Raw genomic sequence first — 22,908 nt, 5'->3', positions numbered from 1 at the left:
CAATATCATACGAAACACGATAACACGACACGAATTCGCAAAAAAAATTCAGTATTCGTGTTCGTGTTATCGTGTCGTGTTGCTATCGTGTCAACCCGTTAGCCACACGATAAGCTAACGGGTCGTTTCAGTGTCCATTCGCGAAAACACGAACCAACCCGTTAAGCAGGGGTAGTTTTGTAATTGTCTATTCTAAAATCCTTACCAACCCTAGCACAATAGCATTCTGCTTCTCATTCATTCCGCCGCACACTCACAATCACAGTTCACTTTCTCTCTCTCTCTCAAAACCTCATCTTCTTCTCTTCCTACGATCTCTCTCAAACTTTCTCTCTGTCAATCATCATTTCTCTTCTGAGACTGAAATACTCTCTCAAGTCAAGCAGGTACAACAATCTTCTCTTCAGGTATTTCATATTTGTGTGGCATCTTCTTTCTTTTCTGCTTTAGCATCATTAATTGACATTATCATGTTTGGTAAACAGTATATGATTCCTCTGTTTTGGTTCATGTCTACTTATGTTGCTGCTATCATAGATTCATAGCTTTTTATGGGTATGTGGTTTAAGGATTTATAATCCATTTTGCTTGAAATTCTCATAATCTTAGTCTGGATTAATGAGTTCATCTAACTGAAGATATGTTTTTTCGAGTTTGCTAAGTATTCTGTCTCTACAAAGCTTTTCTGATGTCTGGTCTGGTTGAAGAAACTGAGAAAATCTGCAAATGTGAATGATTTTCGGTGTTTACTTGCTGTAAGTGGTACTAAATACTAATAATGGCTGCAATATTATTAAATTGACAAAAGCTACTTTTTTGTGTGTGAATAAAGTAAAGAATTACCTTTTCAGGCTGCAATATTATTAAATTGACAAAAGCTACTTTTTTGTGTGTGAATAAAGTAAAGAATTACCTTTTCAGGTCATGTCCGTTGGCCATCTTTTGAATTGTTATTTCTAATGATATTTTAATATGTCTTTCTTGTTTTCTTTCTGAATGGGGTGTGATGGATGTTACAGGAAATAGTGCTGTCAATGTTTTTGAGATTAATGATGAGGAGTCTGTTGACATTTCAATGGGTATTGATACAACTACTGAAAATACAGAAGATAAAGAGTTAAGCCCTACAAAGAAAAAGGTTAGAGTCAATGTGGGTAGGCGTAAACTAAGATCTCCTGCTTGGGAATCATTTGATTTATTGCCTATGGGTGAAGATAAAAAAAAGCGTGCTAAATGTAAAAGTTGTGGGATTATATATGCATGTGATAGTAGGTATGGTACAGGAAATTTGTTGAATCATGCTAAAAATTGCCTTAAGAAGTCACATGGTGATGTGAAACAATTACTTATGTCATCCTCAGGATTGCGTTCCCCGCAATTTGATCATGTGAAATTTCGTGATTTGTTAATAGATCAATATCGTAGTATTAGATCAATATCGTAGTTCGTTATTGCCTGAAATTGTTCAAGCTTTGTTGTGTACTCTAGATTGGCTTTTTGGCAAAGGAGGTATTAATTATATAACTAAAAACTAGTCTGTTTTTTTTTTGTTTTTTTTTTCATTATGTGAATTAATAATGATTTGTAATTTTTGGGTTTTCTTCAATGCTTAGCCATGGAGGAAGAGATAGAAATCCTTACTGAAGATGTCTTCAAACTTAATTGTGAAGATACTAGATCGGGACAATGCTCCAATAGTATTTCTCTTGATGATTGATGTGAGGTATGGATGAGTAATTGATATTTTATCAATATAATATTTCTCAATAATTGTATACTTTCTCATAGTTGTCTATGTTTTTTTTTTCTTCCAGGAACATTGCAAGTGAAATGTTGAAGTCTGGATCACATTCATGGATGCTATACATGTTGTTTTCTTTTTTGTTATCTCAAGTTTGGTGTAAATGTTTAATATATTTTTAGTTTTTTTTTGGGAATGTTAATGATCTTTTTGGGCATGTATAATATAATGTGTTGTTTGGAACGACATGAATGACATGTCTATATTTTGGTGTAAATGTTTAATACATTTTAAGTTTTTTTTGGGATTTTTTTCCTGCATCTATAATGTATTGTCTGTCGGTAATTGATATTTTATTTGAAGATTTAAAAATATATTTTTAAAAATGGTTTATTTTTCTTATCGTGTAAATCGTGTCGTGTCGTGTGATTCGCGAATTGTAACGGGTCGTGTTCGTGTTGAGCATTTTCAACCCGTTTTCTTATCGTGTCGTGTCGTGTCAACCCGTTAAGAAAAGCGGGTTGACACGAACACGACGCGAATACTGATAACACGACACGAATGCCAGGTCTACCAATAGCTGGGATCATGATGATGAACAGTAGTATGAATTGGAGCAACCCCCTTGGAATGAAAATTTGCAATCAAAATAATTAATAGGTTGTTAATATGAGTTTTAGTTCATCTTCATCTCCGAAAATGAAAATTTTATCGGCTAATCCGGTTCCTTATGAGGACTCGAATACGTAGTTTTGTACCTGCGTGGAAGCTTACAAGCCCGTATTTATACTGTGGTCCTAGGCTAGTTGGCGTAGGCATTCTATAATGCACACATTTGTACATCACCAAAACTACAAAACAAAATTTAAAAGTGATGGGGAAATCTATATATCCTCGAGAATAGTACTTCACTTGCTGGTTGTTTGTGGCCCCAAGACTCTTCTAACTTGTTCCATCTGCATTGATTGAGGTCTCAGCAAATGTGGAAAGGGAAAGCAAATGTGGAAATTTACAAATTACAAAGCATAAAACATAAGAAAAGTTTGGATAAATGGGCAAAAATTCAATGGTCTCTACACATTCGTACACACAATAAGCCTAAAAAACGAAGGCACTGATTGAAAGGCAACTTTCATCACTTTGTGCATGCTCGATTGATATAGTTTGGGAGGCCATATTTATTGAGCAACCTGAGCAGCTTTATCTCTCTCTCTCTCTCTCTTCCTATCTTTACAGCAATGTACCAGTCCCATATACAGAAAAAGCTCTGAGAAACAAAAAATTAGAGCAGTCTCAGTACTGATGAGATGGGAACAATTGCGTAAACAGATTATGTAATTCAGTGTTGATGATTCTGATCAAATCTACCATGTTTGCCAACTTGTGGGGGTTGGGTTTTGCTGGTTTCTTTGCTGTCAAAAAGCATTGAAAACTTGCTATTCCGAGACATCAAATTCCTTCAAGCAGGTCCTTTCATGCAAAATTTTCCTCTGTTGTTTCTTTTGTAGCTAAATTCTCTAGCACATCATGTTTCTCTGTCTTATGGTAATTGAGTGAAACCAACCCTTTTGAGTTTCCAATGCATTTTCCAGTTAATAATAGCAATTCTTGGTGAACTTTTTCTGGAGAGTAGCTAAAGTTTGAAACTTTGAACAGGGTACTCATAATTTCAACAGAAAATATGTAATTTAACATTCTCTTGGTTTTTTTTATTTTTTTATATTTATTATTTATATTTTTTGGGGTATGGGATTTTTGAGTTAAGTGGTATGTTAATGAATGATGACACATTCTCAATTGAGGCACAAGTGAGGTGGGTTTACATTTTTTTCAAGCACAAGTACCAAACTTGATGTGGACCATTTTCCAACTACTGGTGAAAAATTTAAATGATGGCAGGTGGTGGTTTTCTTCAATCCACTGAAGAGAGAATTACAAAATGGACAAACGAAAGGCTACGAGGCAGCCACCAAAGTCTTCTTCTGCTGTGAGCTCAATTGCCAAGGACCAATTGGGAAGTGGAGAAAAGCAGACCAGAAAACCAATGGAGGTTTTCAACCTGAGAGAGAACACTAAAAAAGATAATCATGCTGATATTCCAGAAGCAGAAAGTGGATCAGGAAGCACTTCTTTCACTTCTGCTGCTGCCAGAAGAGATTCCATCAACAAGTGGATGGCATTTGAACCTGGGCCCTCAGATGAGCCTAACAAGATGACAGCCACTGATTCAAATGGAGGGTTTGGTTCTAATTCTAGCAGTCATATTATAACAGAGAAGGCAAGCATAGCAGCAAGAACAGCAGAGTGGGGGGTGGTTATGAAGTCAGATATTGGAGAAGGTAGCTTCAAAGGCATAGGGTCAAGGAAATCAGGTGGTGGTGGAGATAAAAGCAAAAACTCATCAGGGAGATTTGAATCAACAAGGTCATCAGAGGACTCAAACTTTGGGGGTGACATTCCTAGGGTTTCTAATGACTTGAAGGCAGCTCTGTCTACTCTGCAGCAGACATTTGTTGTGTCTGATGCCACAAAACCTGATTGCCCAATTATGTATGCCAGCAGTGGGTTTTTTGGTATGACTGGTTATTCTTCAAAGGAGGTCATTGGAAGAAATTGGTAAGGCTAATCATTGTCTTATCTGTTTTACCACTGCTATAATTTGATATCCTGTCATCATATTATTAACAGTCTGATAACATAACACGTCAAATTGTGCTACCTATTATTACTAGTGATTGCAAAAGCATTCGAAGCACATTATTTCTCTTCAAAAAGTCCTCAAATTCTAGTGGACATTTTTTTTTAATTTTTAGTAAAAATCCCAATAAACACTGGCCAAAAGAAAAAAAAAGAGATGGCACTAGTACAATTACACTATGAAACGCGTGGTTTCGAACTGTAACGCCGCCGTTTCAGCTTTAACCAAACCTCGGCTATAAATACTAGGGTGATATGAAAAATTGCGGCACAGATTCGCATCTTCAGTTTAGTTCAATTGGTAGCAATATCGCCCAATTTATTCAACTTCTTTCACAATTTCCATTTTGTTCTTGAGTTTCGATTAACCACAATGTGTGGCTCCACGAAGAAGAAGAAGAGAACGAAAGGAAAGGAAAGAATTTGGTGCCCTAAAATTGTGATCTTTGTGTTGCTGCAGCCGATTTCTTCAGGGGCCGGAAACGGACCAGGATGAAGTGGCGAAAATCCGAGACGCAGTGAAAAATGGGAAAAGCTACTGTGGCAGGCTCTTCAATTACAAGAAAGATGGAACTCCTTTCTGGAATCTTCTCACCATCACCCCAATCAAAGATGAACAAGGAAAAACCATCAAATTTATTGGGTCAGTGTCCTCCATTTCTCAATCTCTGAAATTGGGTAGCTTGCATATCATGTTTATGTGTTTAAGTATAATGTATGATTTCATTTGTTTTCATTGATATTGACAAAACAATTTTGCAACTTTTTGGTTTTTGTGAGTTGTTTTGGGAGAGAATGTAGTCTAGCAAAAAGTTTACTTCTTGTTTTTGCAGAATGCAGGTTGAGGTCAGCAAGTACACAGAAGGGGTGAATGAAAAGGAACTAAGGCCAAATGGGTTGCCCAAGTCACTTATCCGCTATGATGGTAAGCATAATTGGTCAAATTTTGGAATTTTGTGCGAGTTTTACTTCATTTCTAAACTTATTGTGTTGGTCATGTATCAGCTCGTCAGAAGGAGAAGGCATTAGGCTCCATTAAGGAAGTTGTCGAAACTGTGAAGCATCCACGTTCTCACACCCAGGATGTGAGTTATGAGACTGCTAGCAGTCATGGGGAGCAGGATAGCCTTAACCTTGATTATGTTCTGCCTAAATCTGCTGCAATTGCAAATATGAATACACCCGGTCGAAAAACTCCTCAATCGGATGTGAAAGGTGATGCATTTCGCATGAGCTCTACTTATGATGCAGGCAAAATATCAAGAAAATCTGGATTCGCTTCTTCAATGGGGTGAGTACATTTTCTTTTTAAATCCAAACTGCAATTGCTTCACCGAAGGGAGGTGAAGGCTAGCTTTAAATTCCATGGAATTTAGTGCTATGTGTCCTCCCCTTGTCTTTCAATATTTAGAAGTCCCATTTAGAGTTAGCAGAAAGACCATTTACCAGATTTTGATGAGATGTTTGACTTTCTTCTGCAGATTCAAAACAAGGTCTCTAAGCTCTGCAGGCATGCATGAAAAAGAACCTATTATAGAACCGGAGGTTTTGATGACCACAGATATAGAGTCCTCTGACAGTTGGGACCGCACTGAAAGAGAAAGGGATATACGCCAAGGAATTGACTTGGCAACCACATTGGAACGCATTGAAAAGAACTTTGTGATTAGTGATCCTAGAATTCCTGATAACCCAATTGTAAGAATTTTTATTTTATTTTGGAACATGCAACTTATCTTCCAGTCTCACTCTCAATCTCCACCTCTCTCTATTGATATTGCACTACCACCTGAATGCACTAAGCCAAGGATCTCACGTTACACAACCTCATGTACCCACTTAGAACCATTATGATTTCACTCGAATAGAGTTGGTTCAGTTGTTCATTTATTGTTTTCTAATATCAACGTTCTGCCTGGAATGTGATCTACAATTTTCTTGTAGCATTCTCTCTCCATGCATTTTGTAAGCCCAATTCAATTTCAATTACATTAAGAGAGCATTTGAGACATGTAGATCCTTTTTAAAGATATCTTGCTGCAGACTACTAATCATTGCATATGATAAGTGACAGTAGAGCTTACTTCATTTTACATGCCTGCTTTTCCTCTGCTGGGCAGTTTTGTGGAATTGTCATTAATACTAGTATTCCCTTGCTAATCCCAAGGGAGATTCACTGTACATTTGCCTTTATGGTATATACTATGCATCTATAAGCATCATGGCTTCTTCTGAAAAATTACTCCAATTAAAATATAAGGTTTGAGCATGGTCCTTATTATATTTCAAAAATGACATTAGTAGTCCTTGGACTCTTTCCTGTGCAGATATTTGCATCTGATAGCTTTCTGGAACTGACAGAATATACGCGTGAAGAAATTTTGGGAAGAAATTGTCGGTAGGAAATGCACTCTATTTATGCCTTTTTCTTGACAAGGTCATTTACTTCCTGCTATAAAACTTAAGCATATTGGATTGTATTCCTGTTGTCTGTTATATAATTTTCAATTACGGTAACTTGGAGTCTTAGTCCGGTTTCCCGATATGCCTTTTTCATTGTTGCTATCTAATCCCTTATCTTAGTATATGGTTCATCTGTATGAGAAACTTTACCGGTGAAGACAATAGAAATCTAATCTGCTTTATCTGTTTTGTAGTTTTCTCCAGGGACCTGAAACAGATCAAGCAACTGTCTCAAAGATACGAGATGCCATTAGAGAACAAAGAGATATTACTGTACAGTTGATCAACTATACCAAGAGTGGTAAGAACATGCCTTGGAATTTCTGATGCTGCAAATATGCTATAAACATTGATGTGCCAATTAACTTGATTTATTTTCACTGGTTCATGTTGGTTGGAAGACAAGAAAATCTACGACATTTAATTGCAAGAGTCATGTAGTATATAATTTATTTTTCTGTTTATCTTGTTCCTTTTGTTTAGGTGTTTTTATGTTACATTTGTCCTTTTCCTAATTGTTATGATTTCTTGAATCGCAGGAAAAAAGTTTTGGAATTTATTTCATTTGCAACCCATGCGTGACCAAAAGGTAACTGTGAGATTCTTATTGTAGGTTCAACCTTCAATCTAAATCTAATTCTGCTGCATATTTCGTTTTGGCCTTTCTTTTGAGCCCCTATAAATTTTTTTAGGGTGAACTTCAATATTTCATTGGTGTCCAACTGGATGGGAGTGATCATGTGGAACCTCTCCGAAATCGCCTATCAGAGAGAGCAGAGCTAGAAAGTTCTAAGCTGGTAATTGTTTTTCTATTATATTCCAACTGTTTTTCATTTTCAATCAAGTGTGTGTATTTGTCATTTGATTGTTTATGTGCTCTAGTAATCATGATGCTGATTCTGTCCTAATGTGCCAGTTCCAATAATACTTTTGCAAAGCAATGGCAATTATATGGGAAGTTGGTTTGGAATTGAATGTATTTTTTCAGAGTTTTAATCATTCAGCATATGGCCCAATTAAATGACAGAAAAAAGGAGAAGAAAGAAAAGATAGCTATGTAACAAACTTTTATATATTTTCAACATATGCTGCATTTTAGAAAGAAAACCAACTTGCTGTGTTGGACATTTGATATTATGGACAAGATAAGCAATAAATACTTTAAAAAGTAATGGAGCTTTGGTTGCTCTATCTCCCACTGATAGAGATTCAGTCCATATGTGGAGGCATATATTGTTAGTGGTTTTACTGATATTATTCCATACCTTTCTCCTGTTCCACTGCTGATGCTTCACCATTTTTCTCTACTTATCAGGTCAAAGCTACCGCAGTAAATGTTGATGAGGCTGTCCGAGAACTTCCTGATGCCAACTTGGTAAGGTACTCTTTTGCTCTGAATTAGCTGACCAATAAGTTGCCCATTATATTTATTTTTCTAAAAGTAAATATCACTTTGAATATTTTCACAATTTATCACATTTAGATTGGGTTCAAAAATATGTATTGAAATATAACGTAAAATATTTACAACTTTGATACTTACACATTTTACACTTCAATTCATTTTCAGTTGCTACATCTTTTATCTAATAATGAAATCCACTATCTTTATGGCTATAATTTTGAACTACAGCTGATGCAAATTTTGTATTATATCATTGTTTAGAGACCAGAAGATTTGTGGGCAATTCATTCTCAGCCTGTCTTCCCAAGGCCTCACAAAAGGGACACTCCTTCTTGGCTAGCAATACAAGAGGTACCAACCCATTTATCAAACAATTCTTGTATGTTAAACTTCATGTATTTAGGCAAAGGATTTTCTTAGTTGATTATAAAGTAGCTATACGGATTCATCGATATAGCTTCCTTGTACTTGTCGCTGAGTAAGATGACTTACATGCAATTTCAAAGTTAATTGTCAAGTAATATATTTATTTCAATAATGTATCATAACTTGGAATGTTTTGATCAACTTTGCTATCACTTAGATTGAGCATTGAGATGTATATATTTTAACTTTTCTTATTTACCTATAGAATTGCATTGTTGTGGTAGTTATCATGTATTATAGTTTCTGTAGCCTCTCTAGGCCTATACAAAATATAGTTACTTCTTGATGGTGTTCAGAATCAACATATGGTGTTATGGGCTTCATATGTTTTGAATCAGCTGTCTCCATCTCTAACATATTTTTTCTATTCTTATCTGTTCTCGGTAGATTACTGCTCGTGGTGAAAAAGTTGGTCTACATCATTTTAAGCCCATAAAACCATTGGGTTGTGGTGATACTGGCAGGTACTGCACAATATTCACCTTTTTAACTTATGTGTTTGAGTGGTGTTCACAATCCTTCTTGTCATTTTTACATCTGAAATTTGTACTTTTATTCAGGTCATTAGGAAATCTTTCATACAATGCAGATCATAAATATTTGTTTATCTGGAGCTCTACTTGTCAATTACATGAAGATGGTATGTTTGCAGTGTCCATTTGGTGGAGCTACAAGGTACAGGTGAACTGTATGCTATGAAGGCAATGGAGAAGTCAATAATGTTGAACCGTAACAAGGTATGATCATATTAGAGAACCAGAATTCGTCAGCAGTGCATAAGCATATATCTCAGTGGTGTCCAGAAAAGGAACTTTGCAATTTTGTGCAATTTTGTGTGTCTTATGCACACCTTTGCTTGTCTACATATGCATGCCTCTTGTTTGTATGAATGTGTGGTATTTGCACACATACACATATGCATGCCCTTTTTTGTTTGTGCAAAGTGGAGTAAGTTGCATAGTTTCTTTATAGATCCCCGAGGGTCACATATCGCTATGATTGTTTTACAGGTTCACCGAGCATGCATTGAAAGGGAGATAATTTCGCTACTGGATCATCCTTTTCTTCCCACACTGTACACTTCATTTCAGGTCTTTCAATTTTACAACACAAATTTTTCTTTGTTCAACTCAGACAATTTATACAGACATTTTTGGATGCATCTGCACATGTGAGTGCACAAATAGGCATAGGCATATTTGATTGGGGCCAGGTGCAATCCTGTGTAATTTCTAAATCAAATATATTTTTTGGTTAAAGAATACTTTCCTAACCCAATAAAGCTTAACCTATATTGCAACAACCTTAGAGGACAGACAAATTTATTCCTATTAAATGTACTTATTTTACAAAGGAATTTTTTTTTTTAAGATTTAAATAAAAGAAAGAGGAAAATTGGATTTTTATTTTTATTTGGAGGGCAGAACTTATAGATTTTTTATTTTCTGCTTGACATGCATGACAAGTCAAAATAGATATCTGGACTGTGGGTCTCAAACTCTCCAATCTTGTATGGACTGCATTTGACTTTTGACTATCTTGGTATTGGCTCTATAGTTTCTATATAAAATCAAGCAAAAAAGGGTTCTAAGGAAATTATAATAAGTTGATTAATGTCAACAAGCTTCATTTATGCATTTTGCAAATTATAATTTACTGACTTGTTGTGTATGGTATACTGATATCTTTTAATCTTCTCAGACTTCTACACACGTTTGTTTGATATCAGACTTTTGCTGTGGTGGAGAGTTATTTGCTTTGCTTGACAAGCAGCCTATGAAACTATTCAAGGAGGACTCTGCGAGGTACTTTTACTTTTGTACTCTAACATCTCTTGGTACCATATTAAAACTACTACTTCCCTTTTCGCATGGAATTAATAACTAGGAAGCACTGGTCTGATTATTGCTACTTTAACCTCTAGCTTGTATTGGGTTCAACTGCAGTAAGATTTTTTTTTTTTTTTTGGTGTTATGAATCCTTTACTTGGTGTTTGTTGACTTTCAATATGAGCCTTAAATCACAAATTCAAGTGTCGTGTATGCTTTTATTTTTTCTATTCATTAGTGAAAGTCAAAGATCCATAAAACTAGTTGTATGTGTGTACGACAATTCAATGTTTAACTTTCATTATATCCCAGGTTCTATGCGGCAGAGGTTGTCATTGCCTTGGAATATCTTCACTGTCTAGGTATTTTGACTATTCATATATTTCTCTCTCTATTTTATTGTATAAAAAATGGGAAGTCTTAAAATTATGGGTATTCTTCCCAAATCCTGTGGTTAACATTTATTAGTTAGGTAGCCTGGATTATTATCAGAAGGTAATCTGAGTTCTTCCCTGAGTATAGGGATTAGCATTTGAAGTACAGGAATCCAACCCAGCATTGAGCGATTATAACAATCTGCATCATTATGATGAAAAAATAAATCTCAGTTCTTTTGCTTCTTTGCTTACTATATCTCTGGCTTCTTACAGGAATAGTTTATCGCGACCTTAAGCCTGAGAATATTTTACTCCAGAAGGATGGGCATGTTGTCTTAACAGACTTTGATTTATCATTTATGACATCCTGTAAACCCCAGGTACAGAATCATATTCCTCTTGGAAGATCATGCTGCTTCTCTATTTACAGACTTGAAACATTCTTATGCTCCCTATGCATGGTTCATTTGTGAAACTGATTAAAAATATTCGGATGGCCAGTTAAGCTACAGCCATCCCGAGTCCCGACCCAATCAGTGTCCTCATTAGTCACTGGCTTGCACGAGGGAAGAGAACTGCTCTTTTCTTTTTTAAGTGCTAGAAATGTTTCCTCTTAGTTACAACTTATCAACCACTGGTGTTAAGCGTGCATCCCCATATCTGATAATGCTTTATATCTGTCCAGTTTGCATCAAATTATGAAAAGAAATTTCTTCAGATTTCTTTTCATTAGTGCTGAGTGTGTCTAGTGCCATGGTAATTTTGAGAAGATAATAATGACAGTTATCTTTCCAGAATTTCCATTCTTCCTATTAGATGCTTGAAATGGAAACTTCTGACTCTTCTTGTTTGTTAATATATTTTGTTTTGCATTGCAGATTATAAGGCATCAATCGCCTAACAAAAAAAGGAGATCTAGGAGTCAACCACCACCAACATTTGTTGCAGAACCAGTTACACAATCAAATTCATTTGTCGGAACTGAAGAGTATATTGCTCCTGTATGGTGATTCTTCCATTATGGTTTAGGGTTATGCTACTTTCAATATTTTGATTATTGCATTAGACAGAAGCGCATGCTTTGTTTTCATACGGTTCTAAAATGATTGGGTAACACCTTAGAAAATATTTTCATGCCGCAACATGGAACTCAGGATCAATATCCCCTATGAGACGCACACACACACACAACTTTCTCTTTTCATCAACAGTAAAGTGTATGCATGTGCTTAAACATCTGCAATGGTTTTTTTGTACGTATCTCTAATCATGTTTTGGAAATACTTGTATAGTAAAAAGCTGGTCTGCTACAAAATTATTACAGTAATGATAATAATTTTGTCTATCTACATATTTTCAAAGTTCTTACAGGTGCTTGATTTCAGGAAATTATTACTGGTGCAGGCCACAGCAGTGCCATTGATTGGTGGGCTCTTGGTAAGCATAAGAGCGTGTGTGTTCACATATGTATATGCATGTGCATACATTCATGCATGGGCTCCCAAACGAGTAACAAGTGTCAGTCATTGCAAGCTATCATGCTGACGCTTATCAGGGAATCAATTTCTCAAGTTCCACAGCTTTTAAAATTGCTTTGGTATCCAGAAGTGTTCCATATAGTAAATTTTTCCAATCATGTTGTCATGGAGTTCTTCTTCCCCCTACTAGGTAGTTCTACAAAGATGTATCAAATCATGTGTTCCATCTATTTCATGATAACGGAGTCTCCTACTTAACTTTCTTTGCAGATCTGTAATGCATTTTATCATTAATACTGTGAATTTATTTATGTTTGGAATTCAGGTATTTTGTTGTATGAGATGCTCTATGGCCGTACGCCTTTCAGGGGAAAAAATAGACAGAGGACATTCACCAATGTCTTGTACAAAGATCTCACCTTTCCAGGCAGCATTCCGGTAAATCTTGAATCAAACAATGCGTTTGTACTGTCATTTTGAGCCTTGTGAGCATTTCAGCTGTAGATGAAGTTTTAGTAATGTCATTATTGGAAGCTTTGAGCTAATTATGCAACCGCTAACATTATTTGATGTTCCAGGCAAGCCTAGCAGCGCGGCAGTTGATCAATGCATTGTTGCAAAGAGACCCTGACACACGATTAGGATCCAGTACTGGTGCAAATGAAATCAAGCAACATCCTTTCTTCCGCGGAATTAATTGGCCCTTGATTCGTTGCATGGTACTGATCTAAAGAGCCTACCCAGGATTTGTATTTTTTTCAGTAATCTCATAAAGTCAATTACGTTATAGTTCCCCATCAATTACATTTCTTGACTTTCTGTATGATCTGTGTGCAGAGACCTCCGCCATTAGAGGTGCCTCTTCAGCCCATCGCAAAAGATCTAAAGGCCAAGGATATATCGTGGGAAGATGATGGAGTTCTTGTAAATTCAATGGATTTGGATATTTTCTAAAGGTTTAGTTTAATTACTTTTGCACACATATTAAAATTATGCCTATGGCTTCTGATGCAGACATCAAATGTGTGGTACCTGATTGTTATTCAACTGTCCTTTTTTCTTTTCTTTTCTTTTATCAACTTCTGCAGAATTTTTTATGATGCCATGGGTGGAATTCTGTGGTGCTTGACTGGACAAGGTCTTTTGGCTCAGCCTTCCTATTGACAGAATGAGGCTATAACTTGTTTTTGAGGCATGACTGTCGAATCTTCAGAGAGAAATAGCCAAGAGCTTCAACATGGTGGCCACTTCGGTTGTCTGGGTTGGGTTCAGTAGAGAATTAGCATTTAAGCAGCAATTAACCACGAATAAATGTTCTTAATCAAATCAAAATTAATAATATCTACATATAATGTTAATACGAATTTATGCCCTAACTTGCCAAATTCATGTTTAGTCTTCACCGGATGAGAAATTTTTTAGTAAATACTGGGAGGCCTAAATTTACTTTTTTTTTTTGGTTGCATTGGGAGGAAAGAAACCCTGGGTTTCGGGGTTTCGTGCCAAGCAGGGGGAAGGGGAGGGCCACAAACACTGTGGTAATCTGGCATTGGCCCTTAATTTACATTTTTAACCAAAGGAAACGTGCCAATTACAATCGTTGCTGCTAGACTCTTCTGCCATACCATTCCCCTCAACAACCAACTAATTCCTTCTATATACATCCATACAATTGTCTATGGGCTTTCGACCCAAAAAAAAAAAAAAAAACAATAGTCTATGGGACACCCTAATAATGGTTTCTTCATCTCTTGGAATCTTAAGGGAAAATATCCATAAAATTGTCTATGGGAGACCCAAATAATTAAAGAAGAAAGACAAATTTAATTTCCTTTATTATTGAAACCAATTTCAGTTGAAAAAAATCTGGACAGGAAAAGAAGGGCTCAAATATAAGTAATGGCAATGCACTAGCCGCACAAGACATATAATTAAAGGCAAACCCGGAGAGCAACCCTGTCTACAATCCTTTTGAAGACATACACAACTAAAAGAAGAAAGGCACATCAGTTATTTTTCAAAAAATAATCCAAAATAAAAATAATCATTTTGGTACAGACGCACTTCGGTGTATATTAATACAACAGGTGACCATATGTATGTCGTTCACTATTTCGTGGCCTGCGCAATTATATTGCTTATTGAACTAGCCTGCTCCTTTGCAGTCTCCACCAAAGAATCCTGAAAGGCCGTAATATAATGAAATTAGCACGAGCCGAAATATTCGACAACAAACGGCATTGATCTAAGAATATTTGTACCTGTGCAGCTATCAACCGCGCAACTGTTTTCTTGCTTGACTCTTGAAGTTCACCAGCGATCAAAATTTCATCCAGTATATAGTAGGCCTTCATGTTGTCAACAGTAACAAACAATCAAACCAAATACTTACTTTCATATAGATGCAATATGAACATGCATCAGAAGAACGTCATGTGATTTTCAAGAAGAAAAATCGTTGAACCCCTATGACATTGAATATCAACAAATAGCAACATGGTGACGAAATTAAAAAAACCAACTAATCTTTGACATGTAATTCTCAAGAAGCAAATTGTTGACCCATAAATAAGCACAGTATGCATACCTTGTGGAAGTTAAAGATCAGATCCAATTCACAGACCTGCAACCATGAATATATTAATACAACAACATCCTTCATCAAAATGAAATGAAGAAGATAATGCAATCAACACTCACACTGCCAAAGTATCGGTCGAGAATCTCAACATAATGATGAATCATTTCAAGGACCTCTAATTCGTTATCTTCTTGATCAATACACATACAGAAATATAGACTAGCATATCTGCATAACACATTCACAGAATCAACTCAGTCATGATTGTCCTTAGAAGAGCAAAAGCACAGTCATATCTCTCTGCATTACCTTTTATAAACAACTTTGTATCCTCTCCAATCCACAAAATTACAGAGCTTGGGACCTCGTGCAAGAATTACTCCGCTGAGCTCGCGAAGGACCTACTCAAAAATGTACAACAAAAACCATGCACACACAGTGATTACCAATGTCACAATTGAAAGCTATTCTCATAACAAAGATGAAAATTGTTAATATGGTTATTCTTTTTGGAGTTATATATTTCGTGAAGCTTAAACAACCCACAAAATCCAATAAGACCTATAGGCATTACCTTAGTTCTTTCCTTTTGGGTATAAGGCGAATACCATTTTGTCAACCTGACTTTTCCTTGCCTGCTTATAAGAAGCACAAATTGAATCTACAACATAAAGCATTAGATCAACAACCAAAGTAAAAAACCCTTGTAAAATTCAACGAATGTAAGCCTAGTAATCCTGTCAAAATCGCCACTTTCGTATTTAACTACAATACCAAGGCAATTTACATGGTGTGCCCATTGTTGGCAAGGCAAATATATTGATTTCTACAAATATAACAGCCCAGATTTTGCTCAAGAGAAAACAAATTGAAACAGGAAAAAAATATCCCAGACAAGTGAGAATTGATCAATATTCGACCCAGATCTAAAAAAAATTAGCAACCCAATCTAAGAAATTGAAATATGAGGAAGAGAAGAGGCAAATGAGCAATCCAAACAACGAGGAATTTTGAAACGAAAGATCTTCGTCAACAAACAAAGGGAAGAATTCAGTTTGTCTTACCATGGCTGCGTTCTTTCTGGCGATCGAGTACTTTTACTCTTCAAAGCTCGAAGCTTCACCCAACCCAGCTAAGCTAAGCTTAAATCCGTGCCGCGATTTATATCGGACTGAAAACTATGATTTACTTTCCTTTTATAAAATTGGGTAAGACCGTTATAAGAGCTATGCCTCTCCCGCTGGGCTCAGGAAAGAGCGAGGCAAAACTCCCAGTTGGGCTGGGAGACAACTTCTGGGCCCACATAAAGCCCAAAAGATATCAAATTGCCTTTTTCTTTTCTTTTTTTTTTCACTTCTTCACTAATAAGACATTAAATTGTTATTATCTATACATATATAAATCAAAAGGCTTTTATGGTTAAATTTTCAGAACTCAAAATTTCCATCATTTAAGAAATAAATAGGAAATAAAAATTCCTATAAAAAAAATTGTCTATAAATAAGAATATAATTAATTAATTAATTAAATAGTTTATTGACACACATTGAAGCGCTGGTTAAGACACTAGTTATAAATAATTTAAAAGTACATGTCAAAATATGAGAGGAAGGGAAGAGTATGAGATGGACATGAGGAAAACAGAGGGATGCCAGAGAAATTGTTTGTGCACATATTTGCTAGTTTTCCAATCTTCACTATTATAAAATAAATCTCCTCTTTGAGTCAAAGCTCTACCAAATGTACATAATCTTAAATACTCTTTCAAATATGTAATTTGATTATGTCACATAAATATTTAAATGGCTATGATTGGAAACAGAAAAGGAGATTATTGGTCAAATTCAGAGTAGAGAAAGCTTTTGAAGTTGAGAGGGGAGAGTGGAGAGAGGCCAGAAGTCAAAATGATCATCAAATAATTCAAAGCATGTAATTGATGATGAAGTCAAATAACAAAATATTTCTGCCAACTATCCTTATGTAGCACTAGTTTCAGATAAAACTACAACTCTTTACATCACTGGTTATATTGATGATCACATCTCTTATAAAAGTGAAATTTCCGAGAAGTCTATCTATGCAAGTGAATTTCACATTTTTCCTCACTCACATTTTTCTTTTCTAAAACTTTAACTTGCACCTCAAACATCATAAATAAAGATTAGTCTTTCTGTTGTGAAGCTTCTTCTTCCCACATGTTAATTCATAAACAATGGTGATTGGTTTACGTAACCCCACTCTCAATTATTTGCTAAAGAGAATCAACAGGCTCGTGTTTCTTTTTAAGGAAAAAAAAAATTATTAATTTATTATTTCAATTTTAATGGATTGGCTTGATGAATGATTTTTAGATTTTCAAATTCAGTAATTAAACTAATTAGAAGTAAACCTCATTCCCTCGTTGACCTATCCATCATTATCATCATCATCAGATGCCCTACTCATTTGTCAAACTTATTTTCATTACCAATATCCCACCATGAAAAATAAAATAAAGCAAAAAAAAAAAAAAATCTAAGAAAAATTATTAGATTGAATACCAAGCAAGCCCATTTATTTAGTATTGAAAGCATGGCCAAGAAGATAGATCCCTTCCTATGTTCATTCACAAAACTCAACAACCAATGTGAGTGGGTACGCGTACCCCTCCACTCAATTATTTGCTAGAAGGAATTGAACATGCTCGTGTTTCTTTTAAGAAAAGAATAATAATGGATTAATTATTTTATTAATTCAAGTTTTAATGAATTATTTGCAAATTAATTAAACAAATTAAGAGTATGGCGCTCATGCGCTCGTTGACCTGCCCATCATCATCATCAACAACAAACATATAACATCAGATGCTCCACTCATTTGTCAAACTAATTTTTATTATGAGGATTCAATCATGCCAAATAAAATAAAATAAGTTAAGACCGGATTAAACTTGATAAGTCACTAAATTTAAGGTACGATGAAAGAAGTTATGAAAACCAACTTCCAAATTTTGTCCGAAAGGTAGAAGATAGATTAGTCATTCTTCAACGTTTAAATTTTGCGAGTTATCCAATTCAGTCTTCAGCACCAAATACAATTGCATCCAATTAATATCAGCAAGGCTTTTGTTGATGACAAATGAAAGTTGGATTATCCTTCTTGTGCTCTTTTTTGCTTTTCTGCAACTGTCTTAATTCTTATAAATGACAAAGAGCTATATGTATCTTAATTACATGAAGAAAAAAAAGGATAATCATAACCAATCACAGCCTCTCTCTCTCTCTCTCTCTAGAAACAAAGAACTAACTAATAAATCAAGATCAAACAACTAATAATACCAAGAAACCCCGTTAAGGTAGGAGGAAGAACTATTAACACTCTCATCCCATTTTGCATGAGAAGTCTTTACATTGAAGAAAATAGACCTGCAAATTGGGCAGGTGAAGTGGCTGCGCTCAATCCACCTCTCAATGCAGTCCATGTGGAAAACATGCCCACACTTAGACAATTGACTCACCACATCCTCCTTCTCAAACTCAACCAAGCAAATTGAGCATGTCTCCTCCAAAGCTTCCTGCCCACACCTTAAGCTACCATGATCCTGCAAGTCCTGGAACCTAGCCACTGGAAGGCACATCTGGTTGCAGCCCATTTGGTACTCCTCCTGCTCCACTTGGCAGGTGAAGAAGAACACAAAACCAACCAATCTGGCCAGACCTCTTTTCATTTGCAGCAATGGGATCCAAAAACAAGTGTAGAAGAAAATTGTAGCCATGCTCCAATGTGACTGAGAAAACATTAGGCATATCATTTTTTCTGGTTTTAAAAAAAAAAGCAATTCTTGTAACCCAAGTACCAAAATTTGTAAGGGTAATGGGATTTTAAGTGATATGGAAAGGAACCCATGTAGGCCTTTATATAGCAACAAGTTTTTGAGTGTTGAATGTTAAATCCTTAGTCTTAAAAGACAATTTAAATGTATTATTATTATCTTAGCTCTGACTTTTGAAGGTGGGGGGAGAGGGGGTGTTTTGAAATATATTTTCTACGTAGATATAAAAGTGTTTGATATTTTATTGTAGGTCAAGTGTGTGACTCTGTGCTAAATTCATAAGGATCGGCGGGGGAGCAGGGCCGGCGCCGACCCCACATATTCTTAGTCTTTGATTAAATATAGATGTTAAAATGTAGAGTTAAACAAGTACAACTTGTCTCTCTAATTCACTTATAATAGTAATTAGTAAGTACTTAAAGCCTCTGGAAGATCTTGTTCGAGCGCAAATAACGGTTTCCTTGCGATTTAGTTGTAATTAAGGTCACATTAAGCATGCAATACAGGTCCCTAGGTTAAATTTTCAATAATATAAAAACAACTCGAAGCATAATGGACGAGCTTAGATTGATTGATAATTCACTCATCAAGCAACTTATGCACAAGTTCGATACAAATTACTTTAGCGTTTAAATATTTAAAGTTTAGTGTTTTACGATTTATAAGAAAATGTTATCTAATCAGTCGGACGATATAATCATTTGTTTGACGATATTAGACTGGTGAGAGAGAAGATTGATCCCAACCCGAATTTTAGTAATCTATTCTAATTGTTTCCAACCCTTTAATTTGTTTTTCATTAAATGAAATTACTGATATACATGCAAAAATTACAAGCATGATTTCAATAGCTAGATATTTAGGTGTGTAGTGGTTTACCTTTATCTGGTATTGTGGCCCTCGGTTTTAAACAGTGATCACCTACCAGACAAAAACCAAAGCTCAAATGACTCCGCAATTGGCTCCTTGACTCAGGTTTCAACTTGTGTACGTATTAATAAAATGTGAAAACTAATAAGCTAGTCAATGATTATGTGCACATGATTTGGGAAGTTATTCACAAACACCATCATATGTTATAACTCATTAGTTATAATCTTGAAATGTTATGTACACAACACAAAGCATGTGCTTCTAATTAACTTTCAATTTTCTTTCATCACCCCAAGTTGTAGCCAAACACTACGGAGCTACATAACATGACAGTTGCTTATTATCGTAAATAAATGAGAATGCGATTCACAGTCAGTACGAAAATAAACAGATGAAACACTACTACATCAGTTGAGATTTAAAACGTTCGGATATGAGTTGATGTCTCTAGTATTATAATAAACTCGTTGATTATTATGGGTTAATTGAAACATGCTACATCAGCCCCGCCCTTAATGGGACAGTTCCCTCTAACCTAGGTATATGACCACATACTACCTTAAACTAGCAGAGGGGATAAAAATAAAGCCGACCAAATCACAAAGATCTTATGGGGCATAGAGAATTTTGTTGGGTGTGAGTTGGTGCTTGGCATTTAAATTAGGAGGAGCTTATAATACCCAAAAGTCATTTCAAGAGGAGATGTATCTCTTTCTTCACAATTTGCTCACTTGGAATAAACAATAACCGACCATGATGAGTTATTGTTTTTGCACAAGAGAGACGCCAACCGCTTTTTGCCATACGCGGTTGCATGTTTTGAGGCTGTCTATTGGCAGACTGCAGCTTCCATCCACAAAGGCTTGCGTTGGCAACAAATTAATGTGACCAAAAGCGTGTAGTTATGGCAACAGAGTGAACAGTTACATGTTCTACAAGCTTGGGAGCATCTTGGAGGAAAAAAATAATTTATTTTCTGATACATCTTTGAGCTACCTAAAAGAAGAAGACCTTAAAAACAAGAATCTCCATTTCTTTTTGTTGCAACTAAGAGCACGAATTCTCCAGAACTTGTAGAATTATGCAAAATCTGCAAGTCAACATTCACAATAATATTTTTGGTCAAAACCAGTTTTAGCAGCGTTCTATATAGGGCTTCGAGACCTAATAAGCTCCAAAACGGATTGTATCTTGCACGAAAACTAAGTAACGGAAATCAGATTGGCCAAACAAAAAAGACCAAGTAAAATGAGAGTGTGAAGAACTTGTATCCCTATCTATGATAGTCAAAGAAGTCCTCCCACCCTCACATTCTTTCCTTCACCATCACCATGGATGAAATATGAAGTGAAACTAACCTTGAAGCCATCAATAAACCCAACTCTAACTTATAATAACTGACCTATTACTATTGTTGTTGCTGCTGCTGCTACTCCTTCTGCTACTATTGACATTTGCTACCTCCATCACAAATCTGTCTACCCACCACAACCACCAGCATTTCCCCTGCCCTAGCCTTTCCAACAATGTTTTGTTATATGAACCAATGAGCAGTTTCAACTTTGTTGTGCTGGTTGACTAAGCAACACAAAGAAGTAAAAGCAAGCACAGATTAAGCTATTAAAATATGCGCTTAAAACATCTTTAGTTTTTTCAAGTATCCATTGATAGAAAACATGACACAGAACAATCACAGCAAGTGGCTAATTTTTGAAGTTCTAAGCAAACTTGATCAAAGCCATAAATTGGGCATTCTAATTGAACTCTTATTAATCAGAAGCATCACGGGTCATTACCCTGTGGAATGTAAACTGTATAAAACTTTATTAAAAAACTTATGCTGACAAATCCTCGACAACCATATAAAGCACAAGGAATCATGACCGTTATTAACAAAGTGAATTTCCAAGGGTGGCATTGATGTTATTCTCATGCTATTCCTCATACAATGGGGCAACAAGGTCTTAACAAAGCCAAACAAACTCAATCTTTTATAATCAACAGCAGAACAGCAAAACTTACAATTTCTTATGCTTCTAATGACCAAGAGAACTCAAAAAAATTTCTGTGACTTGTTCTTCCCGAAGATAGCTTCCCAAACCGTGGGCGAAAATGACGCCTTTTTGTCCAAAAACTCTCTAACAGCCTTCTCATTAACCAAATACCCCTTTTGCTTCAACTTCCCAATAACACTTTCAGCTTCTTCCAAATCCTTTTCCTTACAAACCGTATCAACCAACCCCACAAAAGTAGCTACATTCGGTGAGTGACCGGCTTCCAGCATTTCAGCACAAAATTCAACAGCATCCTCCAACTTATTAGACCTATACAATCCCTGTATCAACACAGTGTAACTAAAAGCATTGGGAATAATCCCATTGCTCTGCATCTTCTTGAAAATCCTCTTAGCATCTTCAAGCTTCTGGGCTTTGCAAAACCCATCAACCACAGCAGTGTATATAACAACCTCAGGAATAGTACCCTTTTCACGCATCGACCCAAAAAGCTTCATGGCATCCTGAACCAGCCCATCTTTGCAAAGCCCATCAAGCATGGCCACAGCATTGGGAATGAGACCCGTCTCCTTCATCTTCTTGAATATCTCGTCTGCTTCTTCAGGTGGCTGGGGCGGCTCGTCAACTTCTTGAGGCTTCTCTCTCTTGGACTTGTTAAGACCAAGCTTGAGCTTTTCAAGAAAACTGCTGTCCTGCAATGGCGGAGAAAGGTTCTCTCTCCTCTTTTCTGAAATGGGTGAGTTTTTGTTGAGGAATTGAAGAGGGGAGGTCGGGGGATTGGATGGTCTTTGTCCTCTCAAAGGCCTATTGGGTATGGGCTCTGGAGGTTGTTGCTCTGGTGCTTCCATTTCACCGCTGCGATCAGCTGTGGAGCTTAAACGACGCAGTTTTATCGACAAGCTCGTTGAAATGGGGGGCTCAGATGAATGGCGAAGAGGGTTAGAAATTGTAGACAAGATGTGCTTAGAAACTCGACCGTGAAACGATGGCATGGCCCCAGAGATTTCTGATCAATAAAGTGACGAGCTTTACGTTCTTCAATTTTAGGGTTTAAGGGAGAGTAAGGTTTTGGGGTTCAAACCAAAGAGAGGAAAACGAGGACTGTGATTGTGGCATATACGGCAAAGAAGAGGGCACACTAGTCATTCAAGAAAACAACGAGGGCAAATACGGAATTTCGGAAAGAAGGCTCAGTTGTTCCTTCCCTTCGCT

The 22,908-nt window shown here is 36.1% G+C and overlaps 3 protein-coding genes across 4 annotated transcripts; 1 reads left to right on the top strand and 2 right to left on the bottom strand.

Moving 5' to 3' along the window:
* Positions 1–2,861: 2,861 nt before the first annotated feature.
* PHOT2 (phototropin 2) lies at positions 2,862–13,780 on the top strand. 2 transcript variants are annotated; one of them, XM_021954190.2, is made up of 24 exons: positions 2,862–3,208; positions 3,641–4,357; positions 4,899–5,081; positions 5,272–5,363; positions 5,444–5,729; positions 5,920–6,136; positions 6,766–6,836; positions 7,096–7,202; positions 7,441–7,490; positions 7,594–7,698; positions 8,217–8,276; positions 8,568–8,657; positions 9,120–9,196; positions 9,385–9,469; positions 9,743–9,823; positions 10,434–10,537; positions 10,874–10,923; positions 11,212–11,318; positions 11,817–11,939; positions 12,324–12,375; positions 12,742–12,854; positions 12,995–13,135; positions 13,254–13,372; positions 13,505–13,780. In XM_021954190.2, exons 2-23 carry the CDS (start codon positions 3,681–3,683, stop codon positions 13,368–13,370), a joined length of 2,988 nt encoding a protein of 995 aa, XP_021809882.2. In that variant the 5' UTR covers positions 2,862–3,208; positions 3,641–3,680; the 3' UTR covers positions 13,371–13,372; positions 13,505–13,780. The 2 variants fall into 2 exon arrangements, with proteins under 2 accessions (XP_021809882.2, XP_021809883.2); XM_021954191.2 differs by lacking the exon at positions 13,505–13,780 and having other exon boundaries at positions 13,254–13,491.
* Positions 13,781–14,309: 529 nt separating this feature from the next.
* On the bottom strand, positions 14,310–16,220 carry LOC110753310 (AP-1 complex subunit sigma-1). The gene is made up of 7 exons (XM_021954195.2): positions 16,062–16,220; positions 15,572–15,658; positions 15,307–15,398; positions 15,117–15,225; positions 15,004–15,039; positions 14,678–14,764; positions 14,310–14,597 (listed from the first exon to the last, which is right to left on the bottom strand). The coding sequence occupies exons 1-7, from the start codon at positions 16,062–16,064 to the stop codon at positions 14,526–14,528; spliced, it is 486 nt and encodes a 161-aa protein (XP_021809887.1). The 5' UTR covers positions 16,065–16,220; the 3' UTR covers positions 14,310–14,525.
* Positions 16,221–21,546: 5,326 nt separating this feature from the next.
* Positions 21,547–22,834, bottom strand: LOC110753309 (Pentatricopeptide repeat (PPR) superfamily protein). The gene has a single exon (XM_021954194.2). It carries the CDS (start codon positions 22,686–22,688, stop codon positions 21,735–21,737), a length of 954 nt encoding a protein of 317 aa, XP_021809886.1. The 5' UTR covers positions 22,689–22,834; the 3' UTR covers positions 21,547–21,734.
* Between the last annotated feature and the right edge of the window lie 74 nt (positions 22,835–22,908).

Source organism: Prunus avium, chromosome 8 (genome assembly GCF_965620075.1).
Source record: "Prunus avium chromosome 8, drPruAviu1.hap1.1, whole genome shotgun sequence".
In the NCBI taxonomy this organism is placed as follows: domain Eukaryota; kingdom Viridiplantae; phylum Streptophyta; class Magnoliopsida; order Rosales; family Rosaceae; genus Prunus; species Prunus avium.
The sequence above is the reverse complement of the archived record's forward strand: the minus strand, read 5'-3'. Positions and strand labels throughout refer to the sequence as shown.